Source organism: Paramisgurnus dabryanus, chromosome 3, assembly GCF_030506205.2.
Source record: "Paramisgurnus dabryanus chromosome 3, PD_genome_1.1, whole genome shotgun sequence".
Lineage (NCBI taxonomy): Eukaryota > Metazoa > Chordata > Actinopteri > Cypriniformes > Cobitidae > Paramisgurnus > Paramisgurnus dabryanus.
Window position 1 is genome coordinate 51298643 of NC_133339.1, and position 23719 is coordinate 51322361.

The 23719-nt window shown below is 38.0% G+C and overlaps 1 protein-coding gene across 3 annotated transcripts in view; it reads left to right on the forward strand.

Moving 5' to 3' along the window:
• Window positions 1–23719, forward strand: part of cep112 (centrosomal protein 112) — a 256249-nt gene that overhangs the window by 168791 nt on the left and 63739 nt on the right. For all 3 annotated transcript variants that reach the window (XM_073814087.1, XM_073814085.1, XM_073814086.1), the window contains one exon: window positions 5994–6224. In XM_073814087.1, coding sequence (XP_073670188.1) covers window positions 5994–6224 — 231 coding nt within the window. The remainder of the gene's footprint in view (window positions 1–5993; window positions 6225–23719) is intronic.

The following is a 23719-nucleotide window of genomic DNA, read 5'->3' on the forward strand; positions in this document are numbered from 1 at the left end:
ACAGACTAAAAGTCTTGATGTAGTCAGGACACCACTAAAATCAGCTGTAAGTGTGTGCGATTAGCAGATGCCTCCAGGTTGTGCTGGCTTGTTGCGTTCAGTACCGTTGGTTTGTCATGCCCCATTTCTGTAGCCTGTGTTTTCCTGTTAGACGCCAGAAATCACAAGCACATCTGTTTTTAACAATCATTACTCTAACTTTAAAGCTCCAAGATTGTTCCAGTATAAAAAAATTAATTCAACGTCCATGCAATTGGAAACATTAGATTTAGCCATACAGTTTCCTTCCTCCCACTTATGGCTTAGAAGATCTGTATTGATCTGAATGAAGATGATTAGGGAGTCCAAACCCCCTCAGCTCTGGATTCAAATCTGTGTATTAGTTTCTTCAGCCCTCTGGGATGTTGTTTACTCGAGTGTTTGAAAATAAGAAAGATGAGCCCATAAGGACATTTTTATATAAATACTGTTGCCTGCAGCACGCACAATAAGCCAATACACACCAAAGACTTCAGAGAATCAATATGCATTGATTCTATTCCTTATAACTATCATTATTATAGAAAATGTTGTGTTCAGAATCTATTCTTTTTGTTTTGTATAAATAGGACAATTACTGTTTTTATGACATCTGAAGTTTTGTGCATATGTCTGTTCTACTCTAAACAAACTAAATACAGCATCGAAAAGGGTTTAAATCAACGTGGTGTACTTTCATTATTTATGCTCTAATTTCATTGCATACAGTGTTTTTATTTGTTTGTTCTGTGTATGTATTTATTATGTAATCTCTCTATAGATTGTGTCTCTTCAGAAATGTTTCATTTGCTCTTTGTACTGCTCTGATAGAGAATCACAACATCATTCATCTGATTAGATCTCATGACAGATGTAAATGTCTCGAACGCATTCGTATGAAAGAAAGAAAACATTATTTAGACAGAATGTGTGAACAACAGATGCTTGATGCTGTCATTCAAATCCACTTTTACATTTTCTTACAATACCCCCCCCTCCCTTTTCATTTTTGACAGATTATCTGTAATTAACATGGAGTTCAAACAACGGGGAGATGATATGAAATTCGTGGAGTATCACCCCTACCCCTCTGATCGGCACTGTCAAACTTTCAATGAACTTCATTTCCCAGTAAGAGAATAGAAGACAAAAAATACATGGGATAAGAGATAAGGAGTGCTTTTTGATGCCATTATTATATAAAGGTACTGTGCAAAAGTTTGAGGCCACCATTAGATTTATTGTTTTTTCAAAGGTATAGTGAATGCAACCAGAAAATACAGGAAATGTGTATGTAGTATTAAAAATCGTATAAAAGTATAAGCTGAAGTGTCAAGTATTTTAAAATGTATGCGATATTTAACTTGTAAACCAGTGTAAACATGGCAAAATTGGGCTTATGTGATCATACTTCTTGGACCGAATAAGCACTCTTGCAGCGCGTTTGAACCAGCTGAAGCTTGTTTACCTGATTTTACACAGCGGGGTTAGTTGTAACAAAGTGTTACTCAGATATAAAATAATGAAATGAAAACAAAGTAAATATTATTCATCAAAATGATAATTGTTAATACAATATCAGGATAAATAACCCCCAATTATGTCTTAATTGTTCAGCCCTTTAAAAAAAATCTATTTATATGCATTGATGAATTATATAAGGACATCTATTTATCATAGGCAGATAATAAACAATTTCCACCTTTAGTGTATAGACAGAATTTTATTAAATTATTATTTGTATTATATAAATTTTCTAGCAGGTGTAGTACCCTCAGTTTGTTACAAGTAGCCCCATGTTGTACAATAAGGGTAGGTCCCACAAACAAACTTTAAGTGTTAATTTGTAGCAGAGATGTGTGTGTTGATTGCAGGGGCGGAGTGGGACCAAAAAATCTACCGGGAAATTTTGTATACCACCGGCCCTCCGTGGTAAAAAAAAAGGTCTTGTATTTGTAGTAAAACTAGGGTTATACAAATCGTTATCAATCTGCCAAAAAAACAATTTTCATAATAATAATAAAATCATTAAATCATGGCTAATGTTCCTAAATGAGTCAAAATGATACCAGTTTGAAAGACCGATATGCGCACCTGTCAATCAGCTATTACATAACAGAGCAAGGCCAGAGATGAACGTGCTCATAAATGTGAGTAATATGGAATAATGTGTGCATCTTTGAATAACTGTAAGAATATTTCCTTTAAATATCATTTTTTCATATAGTTTTGAGAGCTAATAATATTTTTTATTAGTAATGTTATTGCTTATTTATTTTAACGTGTTTGGCGCATTTACCTCAGAGTTTATTTCAGTAATATTGCGTTTTTTCTGGTAAAAATAATACATTTATAAATGCCAATCCTGCTTCTGTTTATTTCTTTCAATATGCTGTTATGTTAAGTTATAGAATATGTATTGCCATATAAGACATTCATTGCCGTTATATGCAGAATAATGTGTGCATATTTGAATCTTTGAATGTAAGAATACAGTTCCTTTGAAAATAATTTTTGTCAAAGTTTTGAGAAATAATAATGATGTGAGGATATTTATTGCCACGCAGTCTATAATATGGAAATCACATAGTAGGAAATATATAATGTGATACTGCAAAGTTACCCTTCTAATTTGTATATATGATATAGCCATATGGAGATAAACATTTGCAAATGTGCTGATTTGATCCATTCATGTCCTGATCACCAGGCTAGAAATTTTAAACATTCTTAATCCACACTTACTAGTCTATCAAATAGTCTATCCGCGTGACAGATCCGACCGCATATGTACTGCAATAAACAAGCAATTGGCGGCGCGGCTTTTTACATCAAAGGCCGACAGGCTATGCCATTAGGGGAGGGCCGCTCACTGATGCACATATATTTTAAAAAATCCTAGACATGGTTGGACCTGCCGAACGGGTTGAGCAATTTTATATACTGTGTTGAGCAGAGATGCTGCACAATTGGTCAGCGGGAAGCGGCCGCCAGACGGGGTTGCTGTATAACCTGCAATGTATAACTATTATCAGACCGGCCCTCGCAGCCTCAAAACACTACCAGACTACCGGGAAATGTCCAGACTCTCCCGATGGCCACTCCACTACTGGTTGATTGTGTAAAAAACTGATTAATCAAACTTAAATATTTATCGAATGATAGAGCCAAAGCAAAAAAGCGTTAGTTTGTGCCCCGCTCTTCCCTACACACACGCACATAGTAACTGGGTGAAGAATCACATGATGAGGATAGCTCAAGCAAAGTGCCCCAGAGGGTGAATTTATTTACAAAGTGGCAAAACCCATATATATGTACACACACATTGGTAGTTCATTGGTATTACAACATAAATTTCCTGTGTTTTATAAAGCATAAGGTTTAAATTAGGTATGCACCGAAATTAAAATTCTTATCCAAAAACCAAAAAAAGAGGAAACAAGGGCTGAAAACCGAAACACAGAAGGAAATGATGCCAATTATTAAAACAATTGCATTTACGGCTATGATTATTAACTTTACTAAAATCAAGGCATTGCAGTTGCATAAATTAATATTAAAGTTTTCAAAGAATAAATCAATGTGATTGATCACAACGCGCTTAAGCAGTAACGTCACAGGATAATAAGTGAACAGTGTCCCAATGTCAAGTGAGCTAGAGTCCTTATCAGTGCCCAAACCTGCATACACGATACTGATTAACACCTCGAATGCTAGGGAACGAATTGAGACACAGGGATACTGAAATAGTACACAATGCAGACATGTTGCTTCAGACAAACACATGCAGGTCGCGGTTTCTGTATGCGCCATCACAACATTTCGGCCGTATTGGTTCGGTAAGTCTTTCGGCTGAAAATGTTTGGTGGCCGAATATTCGGTGCATTCCTAGTTTAAATTCAGAATTGCCAAAGTTTTTCTGTGAGTGTCAGGCGAAAGGTGATAGAAATGTATATCTATGGAAACCACGTATGCTAAAGTCTTTGTGTACATGGTAATCCCTACCAAATGTTGTAGGGACAAAATGTTTCCACAAAGATATTAATAACAGTAATTTCTGACCTTGGCAACATTTTGTTGACCCCCATAAGAAAAAAGCTTATAAATCAAACAAATGTTTATACATTTACAATATTTTTGATGTGCGTTACAATTTCATTTTCTTTCCACTATGATAGTGGGAAGTCATTAAAATATCAGTTTCTAAATATTCTCTCATATTTCTAGTCATGTGGCTGTCTTAAGGATTGCTCCAAAATAGACCAGACTGTTGCCTTGTTCAAACTAATATGTTTAGAAATGCAAAAAACTGTTTTCAAATGTATCTGGATTAGTGTAAACATACTGTAACCAGTAAGACATTGTCTTGGTATCAAATGTTATTTTTTGCTGTGAAAAACACGGAGCCCCACCATCAGAACAGTGGTGGGTCACTGCAGACAGGCTTTCACTGTCAGATGGGCCCATGCATAGTAATAAAAAGTAGGTTTAATCTCTGGCCAGACATTAGCAAATGAAGAAGATCCACACATACATTATAAGACCTTTATAGATGTCATCTCTACACTGCAGCTAAATACAGTCGACGCTGCTCTTACTGTTTAATTTCTAATCACAAAATCTTCTGTTCTTTTAAACTGATTTCACTTCCCCAAAATATTTTGTCTTTCGTATCTTATGCAATGAATCTCATGAATTCAACAAGATCAATAAGAAAACACTAATAAATATACCACACACTGTCCTGCATTGCCATTCTTTTAAAACAATTCTTAAAAAACGATTTCGAAGTTTTGTAGTTTCTCGGCTTTCATTTTTCTCCTAAAAGCACGTGCAGGCCCATGAAAGATGCATCAGAAAATTCTTCCCAAAGTCCAGTTTAAGAGGGAATTATAGATTAAAGGCTCCTCAGAGCCGAGATCTAATAGCTTTGTGCCGTCACAGAGGCATGTGGGCTGGTGCGCTGCCGCTCTGGCCACATTGGACCAGTCTCGGCATCTGGGTGTTTTCGCGACAGGCTTTGAAGTTTCCTACTATTCCCCCAAGTGCCCACAAACAACTTCAGATGCTTTTCCAGAAGGCAGGACACGTGATGCAGTTTAGCAGGCTCCTCCCAGGGACCACTGAGAGCGCAAGGAGCAAATATAACGACCGCCATAGGAGTCTGCGTGCGGCTTAAATGCTCTAGTGGTGTTTGATATCAATTATTAGTACTGGCACATAAGGTCTACTGGTGTGTATCTACAGCTGTTAGCTTCATTTAATTGTTCTTTGAATGTGTATTTATACTGATTCTGTACACGTGTCGGATAGTCTTTAAATGAACTTCATAATGTGTCTACATATAAACGTTTGTGTTTGTGGAGCATCCCATTAACTTTTCAGACTTCCTGGCCATCAGCATTTCTTTAAGTTGGTCGTGAAGTTCAAAGCTAACCAGTTGAAACCATTTATCATTTTGTCTGGGCAGTTCTTTACGTTCTGAATGACAGGTTTGGCAAAGGATCATTTTAACATCACATCTCAGATTTCCTCATCTTCTTTCCTTTCTTCACATGAATTCAACAGCTCACCATTATACTGTCTTGTTGAGTTTATTTGTCTTATGTCAGCTTCCTCGAATAAGAAGTTGTAAGAGAACCTCGCCCCCATGAGTAACTGACCTTTGATTTAAGCTAATTTTGCTCATTAGATCAAGCCACTGACCTTTGTGGAATGTCAAGCTTTGATGTTGAACTCTTGTGGTTCAGAGATCAGAGGCAGTGGTGTCTTGTTTTCCTCTCCCTGGATAGAACGGGCACGAATACTCCTCTGGTCCCGCTTGCTTGGTTTTCCCGCTTTTGTTCTCTCTCTTTTGCTCTTCTGTTCATTTCAATTTTGTGGCATAAGTGTGAAATTTCCCCACCCAGATTCAGTATTCCACACAAGCCCTTCTGCTGATCTTAATGAATATCACTATTTGTGTTTTTTACCAGACCATCTCTGAGCTCAAGGCCCAGGTGCATTCATTAAGGAATGAGCTGTTAGCAGCTCACAGTCAGAAGAAACAGCAGCTGATGGAGTTAGGCCTGCTGATGGAAGAGGAGCGTCAGCGGGCCGCTAAGGACCAGCAGATGGCTTTAAAGCATCTGCGATCCGAGATGGATCAGGTGCGACTGGACCTGGAGAAGACCCACAAGGCCGAAAGAGAGCTGATTCAAGAAAAGGTTTGTGTGCCTACTTACTAAGCGTCAATGCAAAATTGCTATTATAGTCACATAACTTGCAGGGTAACACAAGGATGAGAGCGTGATGGGATGTCTCAGACAGGCTGTGGATCCATAAAACTCTTATCTTTGCCTGCAAAACTTCCATGGTGATATCATAAAGCACATAAACACTAAATTTGCCCAAGCAAATTTAATTTTAATGACACAAATTTAGATACATGTCTGGTGTTTGGCATCACCGACCTCAAGGTATTTCATGATCCATAACGGAATCCAATTTAAGCAAGAATGAGTTTTAAAAATGTTCCTCTCAAAAATCTATCAAATGGTTTCAGACTACATAAATGTCCTAGCCTGGGTGCCAGCCGATCTTAGCCCCACCCACAACATTTTGAGGACGGGAAGATCGGTCTGGGGTTTCTCTGGGTTTCTACGATGATGGACAGATGATCAACAGTAACGTAATCAACCACGTCACCAAAGAGCGCGTGTGTTGAATCTGTTTACAACGAAATGGCTGCAGCTGTAGAATTTAGATGTGTATGTGGATTCTGACATTAAGTCTGTTCTAAAAGATGTCGACAGAGCATTGATTTTAAAAGAGGTACAGAGAAACACGATCAAGGCATTTGTTGATCGGAAAGATGTTTTTGCCGTCCTTCCTACGGGATTCGGCAAACGTTTCATTTATCAGCTAGCTCCGATGGTCGCTATGAAGACGGGACATGAAAACCCTATTGTCATTGTTGTTTCTCCTTTGGTCACACTTATGGAGGACAAAGTTAAAGAAGCAACTGAAATGGGTATCACGGCGATGCAACTCGCCGTGCACGACGAAATGGATATAATTAGTGGTCGTTGCCAGCTTCTTTTCGGAAGCCCGGAATCGTGGCTGCTGAATAAGTGAAGGGACATGCTAGGCTCTGATATTTTTCAAGCCAACGTAATGGGTATCGTAGTGGATGAAGTTCACCTAACGTACAAATGGTAAGAGATAGTCTGACTGTATGACTTAGTTAATACAAAATGTTGTGAAATAAATGAAATAATGTAAACATAGTAGGTGTTGATGTACGTTCGCTAACTCAGACTTAGTATAATCAAAATGTGTCATTGTAGCGAAATAACTATCAGTTCGCTCAGGCTGCAAAAGACGGCATTTCAACATACGTCACACACTCCATTGCTTTGATTGGTCGTGAGTCTATCCAATTGAGTGCAGAGGCATTTTTCGGTTGAGACACGCCTCATAATCATAACCCAATGGAGCGGTATCAGACTCAAATTCTGACTAGAATCAAGTATGACAACGTCAGGCTATAAATGTCCCAATTTCTTTTACTTTTGCACTATTCTATTAAATACTGTAGTAGGGTTGTGCAGATAGACGATACTATGATGTTTCAACATTACTATCAATCGAATTGCGTGCTTTTCCTTGCATGAGAGGGTTTGTGGGCTTTATTTTGGGCAAGAGAGCTTGTAACATGAGCGGATTCCTTCTCGCAAGGACCTGGACTTGTATTGCGCGCGTATTGGACTCTTGCTCCGACCTGAAACTCCTCGCAAGTGAACTTGTAATGCACATGATTTGGACTCGCACATCAGCTTGTAATACGTGCTGCTCTGTCATTTTCTTGCACTAGAGAGGTTGTTAGGCGCCAAAGGGTTTAAAACCGGTGTGTGTGTTGTTCCCGTTCCCTTGCATGCAGGATATGTTGGGCAGGATTCATGGAATCAGTTTTTAGAAAGTTGCGGTCGTGACAGTGTTGCATCTTTTTTGTCCACCAATAATGTGCCTTGTCATAAATCAGTATAAAATAGAAAATAAATAAATGAGTGAACTATTGCCCTGCTCCCCGATACTAACGTGTGTTGTAATTTCACAGGCTGACAATAAGATGATCTCACAATGGGGCATATCGCCCAACACTATTTTGTAGTATAAATACTGTGAGTAGTGTTCAGACTGAACATCTGCACCAACCAGATGAATCAACTGGATGATGGGTGCATTTAAACTATTAAAAACAAAGTGAATTTTTTTGCATTCGGTGGTCAGTGATTTTTTTTACATATTAGCAGAAGGGTGGAGCTAAACATTTAAGCCAGCGGCAAAACATTACCAGTGTAACGTGGCAAATAAACACATGTCATAATTTAACGATGAGCGGATTTCACTCATTGATTGCACTTTAATTTAAATCTTACTCAGTCAGTAATAAAGATATCAAAGTTATATGTTTACAGTAATGTTCTTTATAGGATGATTTTATGTAGAAAACAGTAATCACAAAAAAAGACCTTAACTGGATTAAACTGGGTCACCGGCTTCTCACCTGTTGGTGCATGGATCATGTTCATTGGTGGTGTGTGTTTGGCCTTATTTCTTAGTAAACGCGTTAGTCACTATTTTCTCTGGTTCTTAATGGAGACCTACAGTAGTCGAGCGATACACCGGAGGTCCTTTATAAATCTCTTGATCCCAGCTGAAGAAGCTGCTGTAATCCATCACAGGTTAGCCAGAAACTAGTCGAGGTGCTATTGATCAAAGGGTAATCCTGATTAGACCCATCAAAGCCATCAGTTTTCATTAAACACATGCACCTCCGCTCACTGCACTCTCCCCCAGGACATCTGCGGCACATTAACGTTCCACTTGGCCCCTTCATAAATCCTGGGAGTCTTCCATTTTGGAACCATATGTGAGTACATCACTGTGCATAAATCCCCATCAGAAGAGAATTACGTCTTGCTTTTCCAGTTTTAAACTGACACGTAAGACTTGTTTACAGAATCATTCACTGTTTTTGCCTTCATCCCAACCAATCTGAGATGAAACCCTGACACACAGATGAAATCTCTTGACTTGCATCTCAGATATTTGTCATTCACATGTTTACAATTATTTGGTGTTGGAAATGTGAATGAAATGATTGCTCGAGTTCCAGGTGGCGTTTTTGCCACCTGTACCGCGGTTGGTGTGAATGCACCATTAGAGTATTCCACCGTATTGCATAGATCAGAGGTCCCCAACCTTTTTTTCACCGCGGACCGGTTTCAGCTTAAAAAAAAATTGTGGACCGGGAGTGAGATTGGGGGGGGGGGTATTGGGGTTGCTGAGTTGCTGTTCAAACAAAGTGCTGAAAATCCTCCTTTTCGAAATGTACGTTTTAAACGGAAGTAAAGATAACAACCATGCATTAGGAAAATTAATAACTGCTTTATTTAGGCCAGGGGTGCCCAACCCTGCTCCTGGAGGGCTACCGTCCTGCAGACTTCAGGTCCAACCCAGCTCCAACACACCTGTCTGTAATTATCAAGCAACCCTGAACACCTTGATTAGCTGCTTCAGCTGTGTTTGATTGGGGTTGGAGCTAAAATCTGCAGGACGGTAGCCCTCCAGAAACAGGGTTGGGCACCCCTGATTTAGGCTATAGTATATTTTCTAAAGACGTGTAAAACCATATTTTGGCGGATTGTTTTTTTTTTCTTTTATTGTTTTTACTAGTTTGCCTGCCCATTTAGCCTTAATAATTAATGAAACCTAAATGAACTTGGCTTGCTGTTTTCGAATCTTGGTCGGGCTCGAGCCCCAATTCCAAGTAACAGAACAGAAGAAAAATGCAGTGAAGAAGGAAAGATGCCAGAAGAATTGCGGCTGGGCGCAGAGGAACGGAGACTCACGTTTACCATATGATTTTAATGATGATTGACACAGGACTGTTTATGTTCCTTTCAAACCTACGTTAAAAGTGTAGCCGTTAAAATATTATTAGCCTAATAGTTTATTTTGATCATGGTGCTACGATCAATGGATAATTCTGAAGTTGTTTTAAAGAAGAAAAAAATAATTACTTTTCAGTCATTTGCGATGTCACACACTTGAACGTCTCCGCGTTTCAACATGATTTGCGACGTACATTTGCAAATGATTCATAAAGTCATACCTCCGCAATTCTTTGATCGATTTTGTTGTATTGTGTCTGTACAAAAGTAGAAATGATTTGTTATTTGAAGTCGGCTCTTAAAGTACAAAATACTCGATTAAGCGATTACGTGGCTATTATACAAACGTTTTTTCGGGACGTTCTTGCGACCCGGTGGCAACTTGTCCACGACCCGGTACTGTGTCGCGACCCGGTGTTTGGGGACCTCTGGCATAGATGGGCTGAACGTGCTGAAAGTCACAGAGGGGAAAGAGACGAAGTCTGCCCTGCTGCCGTTTTCAAATGAAATTTTAAAGGAACTAAAGTGATCACGAATCCCTTATGGAGCTAACATAGCAACATTTTTACGGGGGTTGAAAAGAATAATGGCCTAACGACGCCCCTGGCCATCAGTAACTGAATGCTGCGATGCAGTTCATTTGTATGTACTGGCTGTTATGAAATATGTCATGATTGCTCAAATAGGGTAAATATGGTATAGATGAGTTTAGCACAGTTCTGTGTGAGAGACCATGCTAATGTAGAGAAGGATATGGATGCGTTTTTGGCCAGAGGCATGACATAAGACTCGGATGATGTTAACATTTGGTATTAAGCTGTGTTTTTTGTCGATCAGATCAAGTGGATGAGAGAAAGACATTGTGTTTACACCTGGTATTTAAATCCATCTCTTTTGTCTACTTTTGACGACTGTTGTCCTGATTACTGAGAGGGTGGTCTGTAGACTGTGAGCGAGTCCCCCGCTGTGATTGAAACGCGAGCAGGAGTAATAACGAGTTTAAATGGACATGAACTTATATTATGTCAGAGTCCACTGCTTGGATTGCAAGTAAACATGCTGCACAGTGTTTTGTACATATATATCGCAAAATGAAACTAATGAAAGACGCAGAGATCAGCCACCTTAGTTTTATCAATGAAAGCCTAAAGATAGCGCTGTACACCGTGTGTTTGTGCTAGAAGTTAGAAAAGATGTAAAACATTGTGCTCGGTACTTCAGATTACATAAATAGGTGGAGAAAAGGCGGTCTCGTATGGCTGTACGAATGCATTCAACCACATTTGCGTTTACACTACAAAAGCAATCCGATCGAAAGGGTTTTCAACTGCCTCTGAATGTGGTTTAAGGTGGTCGAAAGTGGACAAGCTCAAAACGTTTTGAGCATCGTTTACACCTTTCTTTAGCGTCGTCAACATCTTAATACCAAGTGTAAACAGCCCCTCGTTTCTCTGGAGTAAAGCCGCTCTATCCTCAGGGGATTTGCAAAGCCTTTGACTCACACACATGCAAGTGTTTCATAACATTTCAAGCCATGGGCCGTATTCTTAAAGCATCTTAGGATCCTTTCAGAGAGCTCCTAATTTAGTTTAACAACTTTTATGTAGGAGTCTTAGCTTAGAAGCGATTCAGGACCAATCTGAGTGCAACTCTGGGCAAGGAAAATGCAAAAACGTTTATCTATGTCTATTATTGCTTTCACAGGCATGTTGTCATGAATGTTCAAATACTTGTAAATTGTAATTATTGGAGGTATATTACTTTATTTAAAATGATTTTTTCTACCCGAATGGGTGCGATGTAGTTATTAAATTTCATTTGAAGTGGTATTAAAAAGGTCTTAAAAAGCTTTGAATTTAGGTTTGACAATCCTGGGGGTACCCTGCTTATAATCTTATCATAAACAAAAATGCACGCGTGTGGTTTCTCTTGAGAGAAATCATGAATAATTAGCAAACTTCAGACGCTGTGGAGAAAATCTACCAAGTGCTTTTAATGCGCCACATGTTTTTACTGGATTTTTAAGGTTTGTGTGTGAATGCATGCATAGATTCTGGAAAATCATTGGCAGTGTGCATGAACCAAAAACCAAACGATCCCGGACGCATTTTCTGTGTATGTTCCGTAATCTCTGTGTGAAAAGGCTTTAGAAAGATAAAAGTGAAGTTATTTTGAAGTTTTCAGGCCCTCAGATTCTTTTCAACCTGACTTGTTTTAAACTTAAATTTTTGTGCCGTCCTCAGCAGTCAGTTGCTCTTCAAATGACTAGCCACAGTTTAAAGACATCTTACAGATCCCTAAGAAAAAAGTAGAGAAAAATCCAATAAATCTGTGAATGTGTATTCATGAAAGACACCGTTGTTTGGAAAGACTGTGGGCTAAAATAATCAAAAGTGATAATATTAACTCTTTCCCCACCAAAAAAGTTGCCATAAAGCTGAGATAATTCAATTTTTTAAGGACTTTTGGTAGAGATCAGATTCAGAGTGATCCTCAAAACATACAGGTGCTGGTCATATAATTAGAATATCACCAAAAAGTTGATTTATTTCTAATTCTATTGATAAAGTGAAACTTGTATATTATATTCATTCATTACACAGACTGATATATTTCAAATTTTTATTTCTTTTAATTTTGATGATTATAATGGACAACTAAGGAAAATCACTATTTTACCACATCTTTTCCTTCCCTTCGCCTCTCTATTTATGTGCTTGGACACAGAGCTCTGTGAACAGCCAGCCTCTTTTGCATTGACCTTTTGTGTCTTGCCCTTCTTGTGACAGGTGTCAGTGGTTATCTTTTGGACAACTGTCATGTCAGCAGTCTTCCCCCAATGATTGTGTAGCCTACAGAACTGGACTGAGAGACCATTTAAAGGTCTTTGCAGGTGTTTTGAGTTAATTAGCTGATTAGAGTGTGGTACCAGGTGTCTCAGTATTGAACCTTTTCACAATATTTAAATTTTATGAGATACTGAATTTGGCATTTTCCTTAGTTGTCAGTTATAATCATCAAAATTAAAAGAAATAAACATTTGAAATATATCAGTCTGTGTGTGATGAATGAATATAATAAACAAGTTTCACTTCACTTTTTGAATGGAATTAGTAAAATAAATCAACTTTTTGATTTTATTCTAATTATATGATCAGCACCTATACACAGGGTTTGAACTGTTTGCCCTAAAAGAATACTTACAGGTTTTATAAGTTGGGTAATAATAGCGGAAATGCAGATTGCCGTATAACTCTTCACTAGCTGTGAAGTTTTCTCTTAATTGCCGAGTCAAGCCTTTACTTTTGCTGAAATACTGCAGACTTCTCTGTTAAAGCATTAAGTTCAGACCTATTTTAAGATCAGTAACTTTAGCAGACTTTGAAACTTTAATGACTGAATTAAAATGATAATTCACCCAAAAGTAAAAATTCTGTTATCATTGACTGACCCTTATGTTGTTGTAAACATGATAAAAGATAAAAATACATTTTTAAGTGAATTTATACGAGAGGTTGTCAGTTTGATTTTAGTGATTTCTCATAATGCCTGTGTGAATATAAGCTCTTACAGGGGGTTTGCTAGTCTGAGGGTCTTTTCGGATTTAAATAAATGTGCACATATCGGAAAGCGCATTTATATGTGAAACTGAATCCTCTAAATTGTTTTCCCCTGTGTATATACATGACAGGACTAGAATGCGCAATAGTTGACCCGATGATAACCATAACATTGCAATGGTGTCTTACAACTGTAAACAACAACATGGCTGCCAACAGTTCACCCGTTTAGAGTTGGATATGTCTGGAAAAAGATATTTTAGCATCTGTAGACACACCATGTCAATGTTCATGTTTTTCAAACTGCCATCAGCAGAGGCAGTTTTGTTTGTTGGTCTTCAGGGCACTGCTTTTGAAGGACGTCTCTCTGTGAATTGGTTGCCACTAGACCACAGACAGGGCAAGTAGAAGCAACTAGATAGAGATAGAAAAAGTGACATTCAAAATTGCAAATGAGTGGAAACATTTACTGCACATCTGTTTGTGTGATTCGCCTTAGACAAGCTGTCAGTGTCTGAAACCGACTGATGCCAGCTACAGACAAATCAGATTTTAACATTCAAACACCTGCCAAGGCAGGTAGAAAATAACCCATGGAGGCTGTTTATACAGTATCATGGGGGCATTCACCTGAGAAGGCCAGTATTCATATATGATAGTGTATCTTATAAATCCCTGTTGAGTGAGCAGTGTTCATTAAATACTCATCATCACTCGTGTTTGGTTCTACTCATCTCCGTCCACACACCCTCATAGCCCTTAGCTCCAACCACTTGTTAAAGAAATAGTTCATTAAAAAAAAAAATCATCCACCCAGCTTCATGTTGTCCAAACCCGTATGACTTTCTCTTCTCTGTGGAGCTTTTGAAGAATAACTTGAATGCTCTTTTCATATAAAGCAGGATAGAGACTGGGTCTGTCAAGCTCGAGTATATTATACTGTATGATTGTTGTGCTATGATGGTAGCTTCTCAGAATGTCAATCTAAAGTTCTGAAATGCACATGAAAATGTCAATGATCATCCATCTTTATGCATGTTAAACCACTTTTATTTGTTGGAAAATATTTATTATTCCTTAAAATTTTTTTGTTCAACATATTCAATCATACAAGTTTAGAATGACAGGAGAGATAGTAAATGGTGACAGTGCATGAACTTTTCCTTTAACTTTAGGATTAGAGGGATGTTGTAAGGCAGTGCCAAATCAGCAGAAATTGTTTGCAGGATTTTGATTTGCATTTGTATGGGTTTGCCATATTCAACCCAAATGTGTTTAGTTTACAGAGCTCTTTTTGGACCTCTTTCCTTGGTGACGTTTCAATAATTCTGACTTTTTCTATTATACAATAGTAAGCAGGCCAAGCAGGCAACAAGAGAATATTTCTTTACTCTTTGAACTGTTGGCAGAGGAGAGTGATTGATGTTTGTCAGATGATGCAAGTTTAGAGTTGTGATCAGTGATTTCATGAAAGGATAAGCAGCATGGCAAACTGTAGCTTGTAGGCAGTGAACAGCATGTGGCTGGTTCCACTTGTGTTTTCCATGCACTCTGGAGCCGGAGGCCCAAGGGATTGCCCTGAAAAAAGGCACAAATCCAACCCACCCTGATGGACTGAGCCCAGTGAGGCACATGAGACATAAGAGTGAGCCCAGACCATAGACCTGTGTGGTATTGTTCATAAACTTCTTCTGCCACCATGTATCCTTTAAAAAAATTCAGGAACCTACTTGTGTTGTCTTTGTAATTTAGGTTATTGTGTATTGAAGGGATAGATGGATCAGACACAGCCTGATAATTCCGCTGTACTTTGTGTCCTGTCACACGTGGGTCTCTTTTGTATGTGGACGAGATTACCATGGTAACAAGGTGTGCAGCACAGGTTTGATGTGATATTTTACATTTTCTTCATAGAGACAAAGACTAGGAGAGAAAAGAGACAAGATTCTTTACACTTTTTAAGAAATCCTTAATGATAAAAATGGAAAACTGAAATCACATAATTTTTTAATGTTTTAACTAATCTAGGACTGTAACTAAGAATTATTTTGGTAATTGATAATTAAGTAATTGGTGTTAAGTAATTGGAGTGTCCAAGCAGCAAACATGTTGTTGCAAAATATTATACAGTGCTTGGTTGTGGAAGAACACAGTCGCATATCTTTCCCTCGGAATCTGATATTAGGAATGCGTGGTGGAAGTTTATTTTTAAGGAAGTTCCGAATCATGCGGGTAAAACATGCTGGGTTTGCAGAGAGACTGCAATTAAAAATCAATGCTACTCGGTGATAATGATAGATCTTTGGTAGTAATTGGTTGTTGTGAACTTAGGGGTTTTGCCTAATATGCATACAGAGGGTAATTGGTGGACAGGTTTAACCCTCTGGGGTCCGACCATTTTGTGACACTGGCAGAGGTTCTGACATGCTCTTACATTTGGTCTTTTTCAGTTGCTTTAAACATATTAATGGCAAGTGTCTCATAACACTGCGTTCACCACAAACTGGGCTACAATATTATATGAGCTACATGTATGTACATGTTTGTATTTTTGAGAGAAAAATGTTTATGCATGGTTTTTAAAAAAGCTGAATTTTTAAGTCACTGGTATAAGTCCGCAAAACCCATACTAAACATGTTTTTACAAGACTTTTCTAAACAGAATCTAGTAGTCTAGAGTTTTTTCTTTAAAATGATGTGAAAATCAGTCTGCTTACTCATTCACATAAAACAATATATTGATTTAGAACTTGTAAGACACTTTTTGTTTAGAGGGGCCGTATGCGAGAAGGATTGATTGACAGCTGGCAAACAATGAGCTGCATAATGAGGCAGGAATGTGAGAGGAAATTACATTAAAGAATGTGAGGACAAATAAATGTATACATGTTTGTTCGAGGTTTATTAAGAAGTTAACAATATAATCAAAATAGAAATGAAAGTCAGTAGGACATTTTCAGTTTATTTGGAAACAAACCTTATTCAAAAACTTAACTTGTATAAACTGATACACAACAGAGCTGTAAACTTCGTGTGGCTCATGTTACCATATAACTTTATGTCCAAAAAGTATGAATATGTTTTCCACTTCATACAGTGTCGGCGCCACGAGCGGGCCCTAGGGGGCATGGCCCGGCCACTTGAGTCACTGTGCCCCCTTACTTCTCAAAATAACAATGAACTTAATAATTAAAAAAATGTGCTGCAAATGCATTTGGTTACACAATGAATACTGATTAAAATTCGGAGTATAATTAATAAAAAATAATAATTAAAATACTAACCCACAATGCAATGCTAACATAGTCAGCCAGTTACATACACGCAGCCACTGTCACGTTCGGGGGCTCAATCGCCATGCGTGAGAACTCATTTTCTGTCTGAATAATGTATACTTGTAAGTCTTGGCATTTGAGCAAGACGAAGAAATTTCGCGACAAATAAAAGGACCTTCTTAAAAAGTTGAAAAAAGTCCTCTCGTCGCCTGCAGCTCTTCTGAAGCTAAAACGCATAGTTCATTCTGGTGTTAGATATGTCAGTAACATTGTTTTCTTTTGCTGTTATTTGGTTATGTACTGGTCTTTATGATTTGCGTGAGTTATCCAGTCTTGCACTTTAACGTCTTTATAAGTTATGGTTTTACTATAGTGAGGGATTTATTTAACAACTTGGCTGGCTGTAACAATCCCGCTAATTTCACGGCTAGTTGCTATATGATTAAATATATAGACATAACATTTTGATTTGATGTCTTTTATTAGCTTATTTTAAAGAAATACAAACCTTCTGGGAAAACGTTTCCAGACGCGTTAAAACAAGTAAAAAGTCAAAAGACGAACGTTCGGTTTAATCATTGTAAATACAATCTCATATACGTGATTAATTATGCATATTTATTCTGTATTAATTCGTAACTGTCTCTGTTAACGTGACTCGCTCGCAGTACCCGGGTTAGGCTGTGTTTCAGGCGGTTGTTCAAGGAATAAAATACCTTTAAATGTTGCGACTGGCCAATCAGTACCAAGCATTTTACAGTGCCATGTAGTAATAATAATAATAAAATAATAAGATGAACCAGGTGCCCCCACAGTAAAACAGGAGGCCCGCTCATTCTGTATTCTCTGGCGCCGACACTGACTTCATAGTTTTGTACTGATGAAAGTGATGCAAACCTGTAAGAGAGTTACAAACAGCTGTTAGCATAAATTGCCCACAGAAATACCCTTACATACATAACTGATGGGTAAATATCACTATAAACATCATTATAAACTAAATTCAGAACATCTCAGATAAACATCTGCAGTGATTAGTTTTATAAAAAGCTGTTTTCAGATGTCCATCCCCTTATTGTCTAGCTTCTGTTTTAAACGCGTTTCTGTAAGCGCGTATGAACTTTAAAAACACATCGCGTATGGCGTCCATGTGCACAAGCTCGTGTCTCCATGTAAACAATGCGGCGCTCAGAAAAATTGGTGTCGCTTGTAAAGCGCAATGTATCGAATTGCCTTGCATGTAAACAATATAATATTACTGCACACACTTAAAAGATCCTGCAGTGCAGCCTTACTGAAAGTTGCCATGAACGATATAAGTGAATAACTGTGTTAACACTGTACAGCATGTAACAGATATCCGCCATTACATGAGATCACGCGTCCTCGTTTGTATACAATGCAAAAGTTTTTCAATCCGAAGCGTGCAGTCTGCTGAGGTTGCTTATGTAGGCTGAACTGCACAAGCCATAAGCATATTACATGATAGCAAATATAAATGAGGATAAATAAGTTACTTACTTCAGAAATATATCCTCCTCCAGTGCGTCTTCCATTGTTGTTCTTCTAAGGTAACGTTAACGTCAAAGATAAACGCCTTTATTCCTCAATGTCCAGACATAAATGACGGTAAAGTATTTAAATCTGATAAAACTCTACGCTTTGTTTGTAATTGTTTGAACTGCTCGTCTCTTCATTACCATGTCAACAGCGTGTACCGCCTGTGGGCGTGACCGCATTAAAGATAATGTGCTCAGCCAGGAAAAACAGTACTCTCTTTACTTCAGTGCAGATTATATAAACAGGAAATATTTGTTTTCGATTATAATTAGCTTGTTTAAAAGTAAACATTTCAGGCTTTCTTTGGATATGTGTATAATGTTTGTGTGACGAATATTCGCAGAGTTTCAATTGATTTTTGGAACGTGTTTTGAGAGACAGCTGGCGGAGACAGAAATGTCAGAATGCACACCCTGTTTATTTTCTTTATTTGACAAAAACACAAAGATCTATTGTTATTGTGAATGTACACAAATTAAAGAAGACCCTTTACAGTTTCAAATGATGTCAAATACGTAAGTTTATGATTATTAATGATGGAATATTTTAAGTTGATTCTTCTATGATAAGGAGAAAACACGTCAAAACGTTTTTGGACCCCACGGGGTTAAGCTGGGGGTTGTCTCCCAGCATTGATTGAAGTTTGCCTACTGTTATTGTTACACTTTTAACATTGAATTCTGTTGTCATATTAATAAACCCAAATGTACCACATTGAAACATTTCATATTGCTATCACACAGTGATGATGTGGGGTGTGAGACTTCTGTCTCCCCACAGGGTGGTTGGTTGTCTTGGGGGTAGGTGTGAGTTCTTTGAGAAAGGTTTCAGATGTTAATATAAGGGCGTTTTCACATTAGCACTTTTGGTGCGCACCCGGGTTCGATTGACATCAGAGTTCGGTACATTTGGATGATGTGAACGCTGTCTTCCGAACTCGGGTGCGCACCCGCGAAACGTACTCGAGTCCGCTTAAAAAGGGTGGTCTGGGGTTCGTTTAATGTGAACTCCAGATCGGTTCGCTGCTAATGTGAGCGCAATCGTACCAAATCACGGAAGTGAACCATTGTTAATTACGTATTATATGGAATGTCCCACCAAAACAGACGTGTGTGTTTGTGTGCGTGCACTTACCTTGACAACAAAATGCATAGAATGCTTGCTTAACTTTTGTTCTTATTTTTTTTAAACCTTTGGTTTTGTTTTTAAAGAAATAATACAGAAACGCACTTGCGTCTGTCTGCCCCAAACATACTAAAGTCGTTTCGATGACAACGGTCTGTCCGCCGACGTCAATTTTTGCGGAGGCATACAGAAATCATCTCTCTGCTTGGAGTTCGTCAATCACTCTTGTCGTCTTCTCGTTTACAGCGGTTGCCAAGCAACATGAGAACGCGCCGGCTGCAGCTTGATGATGCAAGCCTACCGCGGTTCGGATGCAAAAATAATATGTGAACACAGTCCATGGGGGGCATGGGGAGGGGGGAGCAATCGAATTCTGGTTCGGACCAGGCAATCGCACCAAATGTGAAACCGTCCTAAAAGGAATTAAATGTTTTTCGAAAATCCAATCATTTGGAGCTGTATACAGCCACCTTTTGTCAGGGTTTGACACCATCTTACTGTATACTAAAAATATTGGAATCGGAACCAGGAATGGATAAGAACTGGATTTGATAATCATAATCGCTAGAATTAAAAAGATACCCAAACCTAGATATCACAAGACAGCATTTCACCTCATTTTAAAATCGCGTCACACTCCTAATTATTGCTAAGCCAGTTTTACAGACGACTGAAAGAGCACTATTCTAGACCGCTTGCCAAAGCCATAAAATACGATGACAATTTTTACTCCTTTCATTTAAAGAAATGTTTAATATTAAATCCAACTTAAGCTTAAAATGATTCTATGATTGTGACAGCATAGTCAACATCATTTTACACTTAATTGCTGTCGACAGCAATCGATCGACACAATCAAGGTAATGTCATCCCTCAGTTTATGGTCATTTTAAGATGGATAGTATTTAATATTATGTAACAGCCCTAGTATGCATACATTGATTAAAACATGAAAAAATAACATTTCTGTAAACTGTTCATGAATCCATTCTTACATGAATTGTCACCTGGAGTCGAGACAGGTAGCATAAGGTTACAAATTCAAACACTATGCCAAGATTTGTACAAGATTTTCATTTAGCAGTAACAGGAGAGATTAGAGTCAATCAGGCTCTGAAAACATGGCCGCCACTGTCTCCCAAAATGCAGCAAACACACCACGATCACTTCAAAGACCCATCAATACACCCGGCTCCCCCACGGCACGCCTGTCAGCTGTCATTTTGCCCAAAGTTCTGAAGTTGTCTTTTTTTAATGTGTTACTATTTTTAGCTTCTGTTTAACATTGCAATATTTACTCTAGTTTTTTAAAAATCTTTTCTGTTTTGGGATGCTTTTGTCATTGTTTTCTTTACATTTTTGTCCATGGAAACGTGTTAATTTTTGTCAACTGGTTTCTCTGTCATTTGGAGATACACCAAATCCCATTATTTTTGGTCATGGATTACAGAGAGAAAAACAGTGGGAGAGTATGATCAAAGTCACCTCCCCATCACCTCAAAGTGGCAGATTGAGAGAGGGAAATGGAGCTTAATAGCAGAAAATCAGATTTAGACAAGTCAGGCATGTGGATGGATTTAGTGATTCTATTTTTCTTTCTTCTGCTGAGATGAAAGTTACGTTTTTCCCCCATCCTCTGTTTTTTTTTAAATTCTTTTTCCGTAATGGTGGTTCGAAAAATAGGTGACTGAAAGAGAGCGGTGAGGTCTTAAAACACATGAGAGAATATAGTCAGCAGCCTCACACTTTACTGAATATCATCATACAGCCTGACTTTCGGCAGTATGAGAGTTTGACCAACAGCTTTTATAAGAAATGTACCAATTTTGAAAGTCCAGCATTCTAGTTCTTCCTCAGTAATGCTTTTTTCTGCCATCTGGGAACATGACTTTGTTTACCCTTGACATGATACCGTATACTGTAGATGCACCCGAACTCTTGGAAGCTGCATGTATTGCCTGTCCTGGGCCAGAAAATGAGCCAATATGATGATCTAAGGTCATTATATGGGGTGGTGCGCAAAAGGTCCTAACTTATGTAACGTAAACAGCCCCCCATCACACAACATCTAAAAACCACCAGCAGATGAATTCATGGCCGTGTTTTCTGATACTTGCAGTCAATCCATTGATCTGCCTACTAACGGAGGTGTGACAGATCCCTAGCTAAAACAAGACTTTGGAAACCATAATGAAAATCTAATAGTCCTAACCACACACACACACTTAATGTACAGTAAACGTGACGGCCCTTTTAAAGAGCACAAGGTCAATTGAGAAAGTATCTGTTTTTTGTTAGCATGGAGTCACCAGGGCTGCTGCTGGCCAAATGGGTGCCCTAAGCTGACTTTTACTGTGGTACGCTTTTTAGTTTAAAAAAAATCACACACAACTTTAATATGTGTGAGAATGGAACTTTATTAAAATGCTATTGTTATCATTTATAATTGTATTTTGACAGCAACACAAACTATATTTATACAAATTTGCAATATTATACCATTTCTGCATCTGTACCCGTGTAGCAAATGGACTTTAGCTTAATTTAATGTAACAAAGCTAATACTACATGTCAGTATAAATCCAAGTAATTTTGGAGAATTACTAAATGTCTTGTATGTAAATTAAAATTCAGCTTTAAGAAAACACCAGATGTCTATTAAAAAAAGCAGAAGTTGGTACTATTTGAAGAAAGAATGCTGTCTCTTCCCGGGCATAGCTGCCCATCAATTGTGACGTGCAAACGGATGGCATATAATATTAAAGTATCGCGAGAGCAGACTTCTAGGCTTGTTTTCCTGTCACTCTCGGTACCTTAATGTTTTTCGCGGATCGATCTGCACAGCGCCATTGAACACACATTTAATAATTTGCAGTCAGGTGGCGGTGACACGTTACGTCATCTGCTTACTCACCGCAAAATGCTGTATATAATGTGCATGTATGTTGTTGTGAATCATGTTTATACAAAATGAAAAGTTTTTATTTTCTAAGCAACCGAAATGGTGCCCCCGGGGGAGTTGGTGCCCTACGCAAACTGCGTAATCTGCGTATAGGGAGTGATGGTACTGGGTGTCTATGTGCATGTTCACAGCAGAACTGAAGATGTCTGTGAAAGACAGATAGGCAAGCAGGCAGATAGACAGATGTGTTTGCATTGAAATTTTATTGAAATATAGCACATGCAGCTTGTTATCAATTATGTGCAAAATGAATTCACTGCTTTAGATAAAAGCATCTGCCAAATGCATAAATGTAAATGAGTAGTGTTAATTACGGACACATAACATATAACACACATTTATATATATATTTACAAAAACATTGAAGTATTTGCGTTGTTGTCAATTAATATAGTCTAAAATGATCATTTATTTACCTCCACTTACCTGACATGAACTTTTAAAAACGGCTTCTGTGAAAATGGTGGCAAGAAAGTGATTCTGGCAGTTATACACGGATTGATCTCAAATGAAAAGATCTGTGATCCAGATCCTACATTTAAAATTCAAAACGCACACACACACACACACACACACACACACGGGTGTATTTAGAAGTTTTATTTTAAATTGTTATGGTATTGGAACTATTTCTCTGAGTTTCTCTGACTATTACAGCCAGTACAAACTCCCAGGCAGGACGCAGTCCGGTTATAACGAATGGGACAGCAGAGTAACTCGCATGATACATCACTCAACTGCAATATCAATTAAGTGTAATACTAAAATACGATATAAAACAAAATCCTTTCATTATGAAGTATAAGGAATGAAAATGAATTAAATCCCATGTTTAAACGCCAAAGAGATATCAGAGCCAGTGGTCGATATCTGAAGGACTTGGTGAGGCTGCATTGGGCGGGGTGTGAGCGCTAAGGTCACTGTAATCCTCTGGAGCTCATCTCCGAAAGCTTTCAAGCACATTTTTACTATCTTTATTATTTATCTTTATTAACCAACCGCATATTTAAACTTTAAGCACATACATTCACACCTGAAAAACTCTTACAACTACATTTTGTGACCAAATAACAGTAATATTATGAGCATTTTGCTGTCAGGAAACATCTGTCATAAGTCCACATATCGACCAGATTTGTCTTAATTAGTTCAGTCAACACTAGTCATTCTGAATGTTGACTGAATTTAAAAACAACCATTAATTTAAAGACACACTATGCAGTTATTTTACCTTAATATAACAGCTTCAAAGTCATTTCGATGGTAAACGAAGTCATAGTA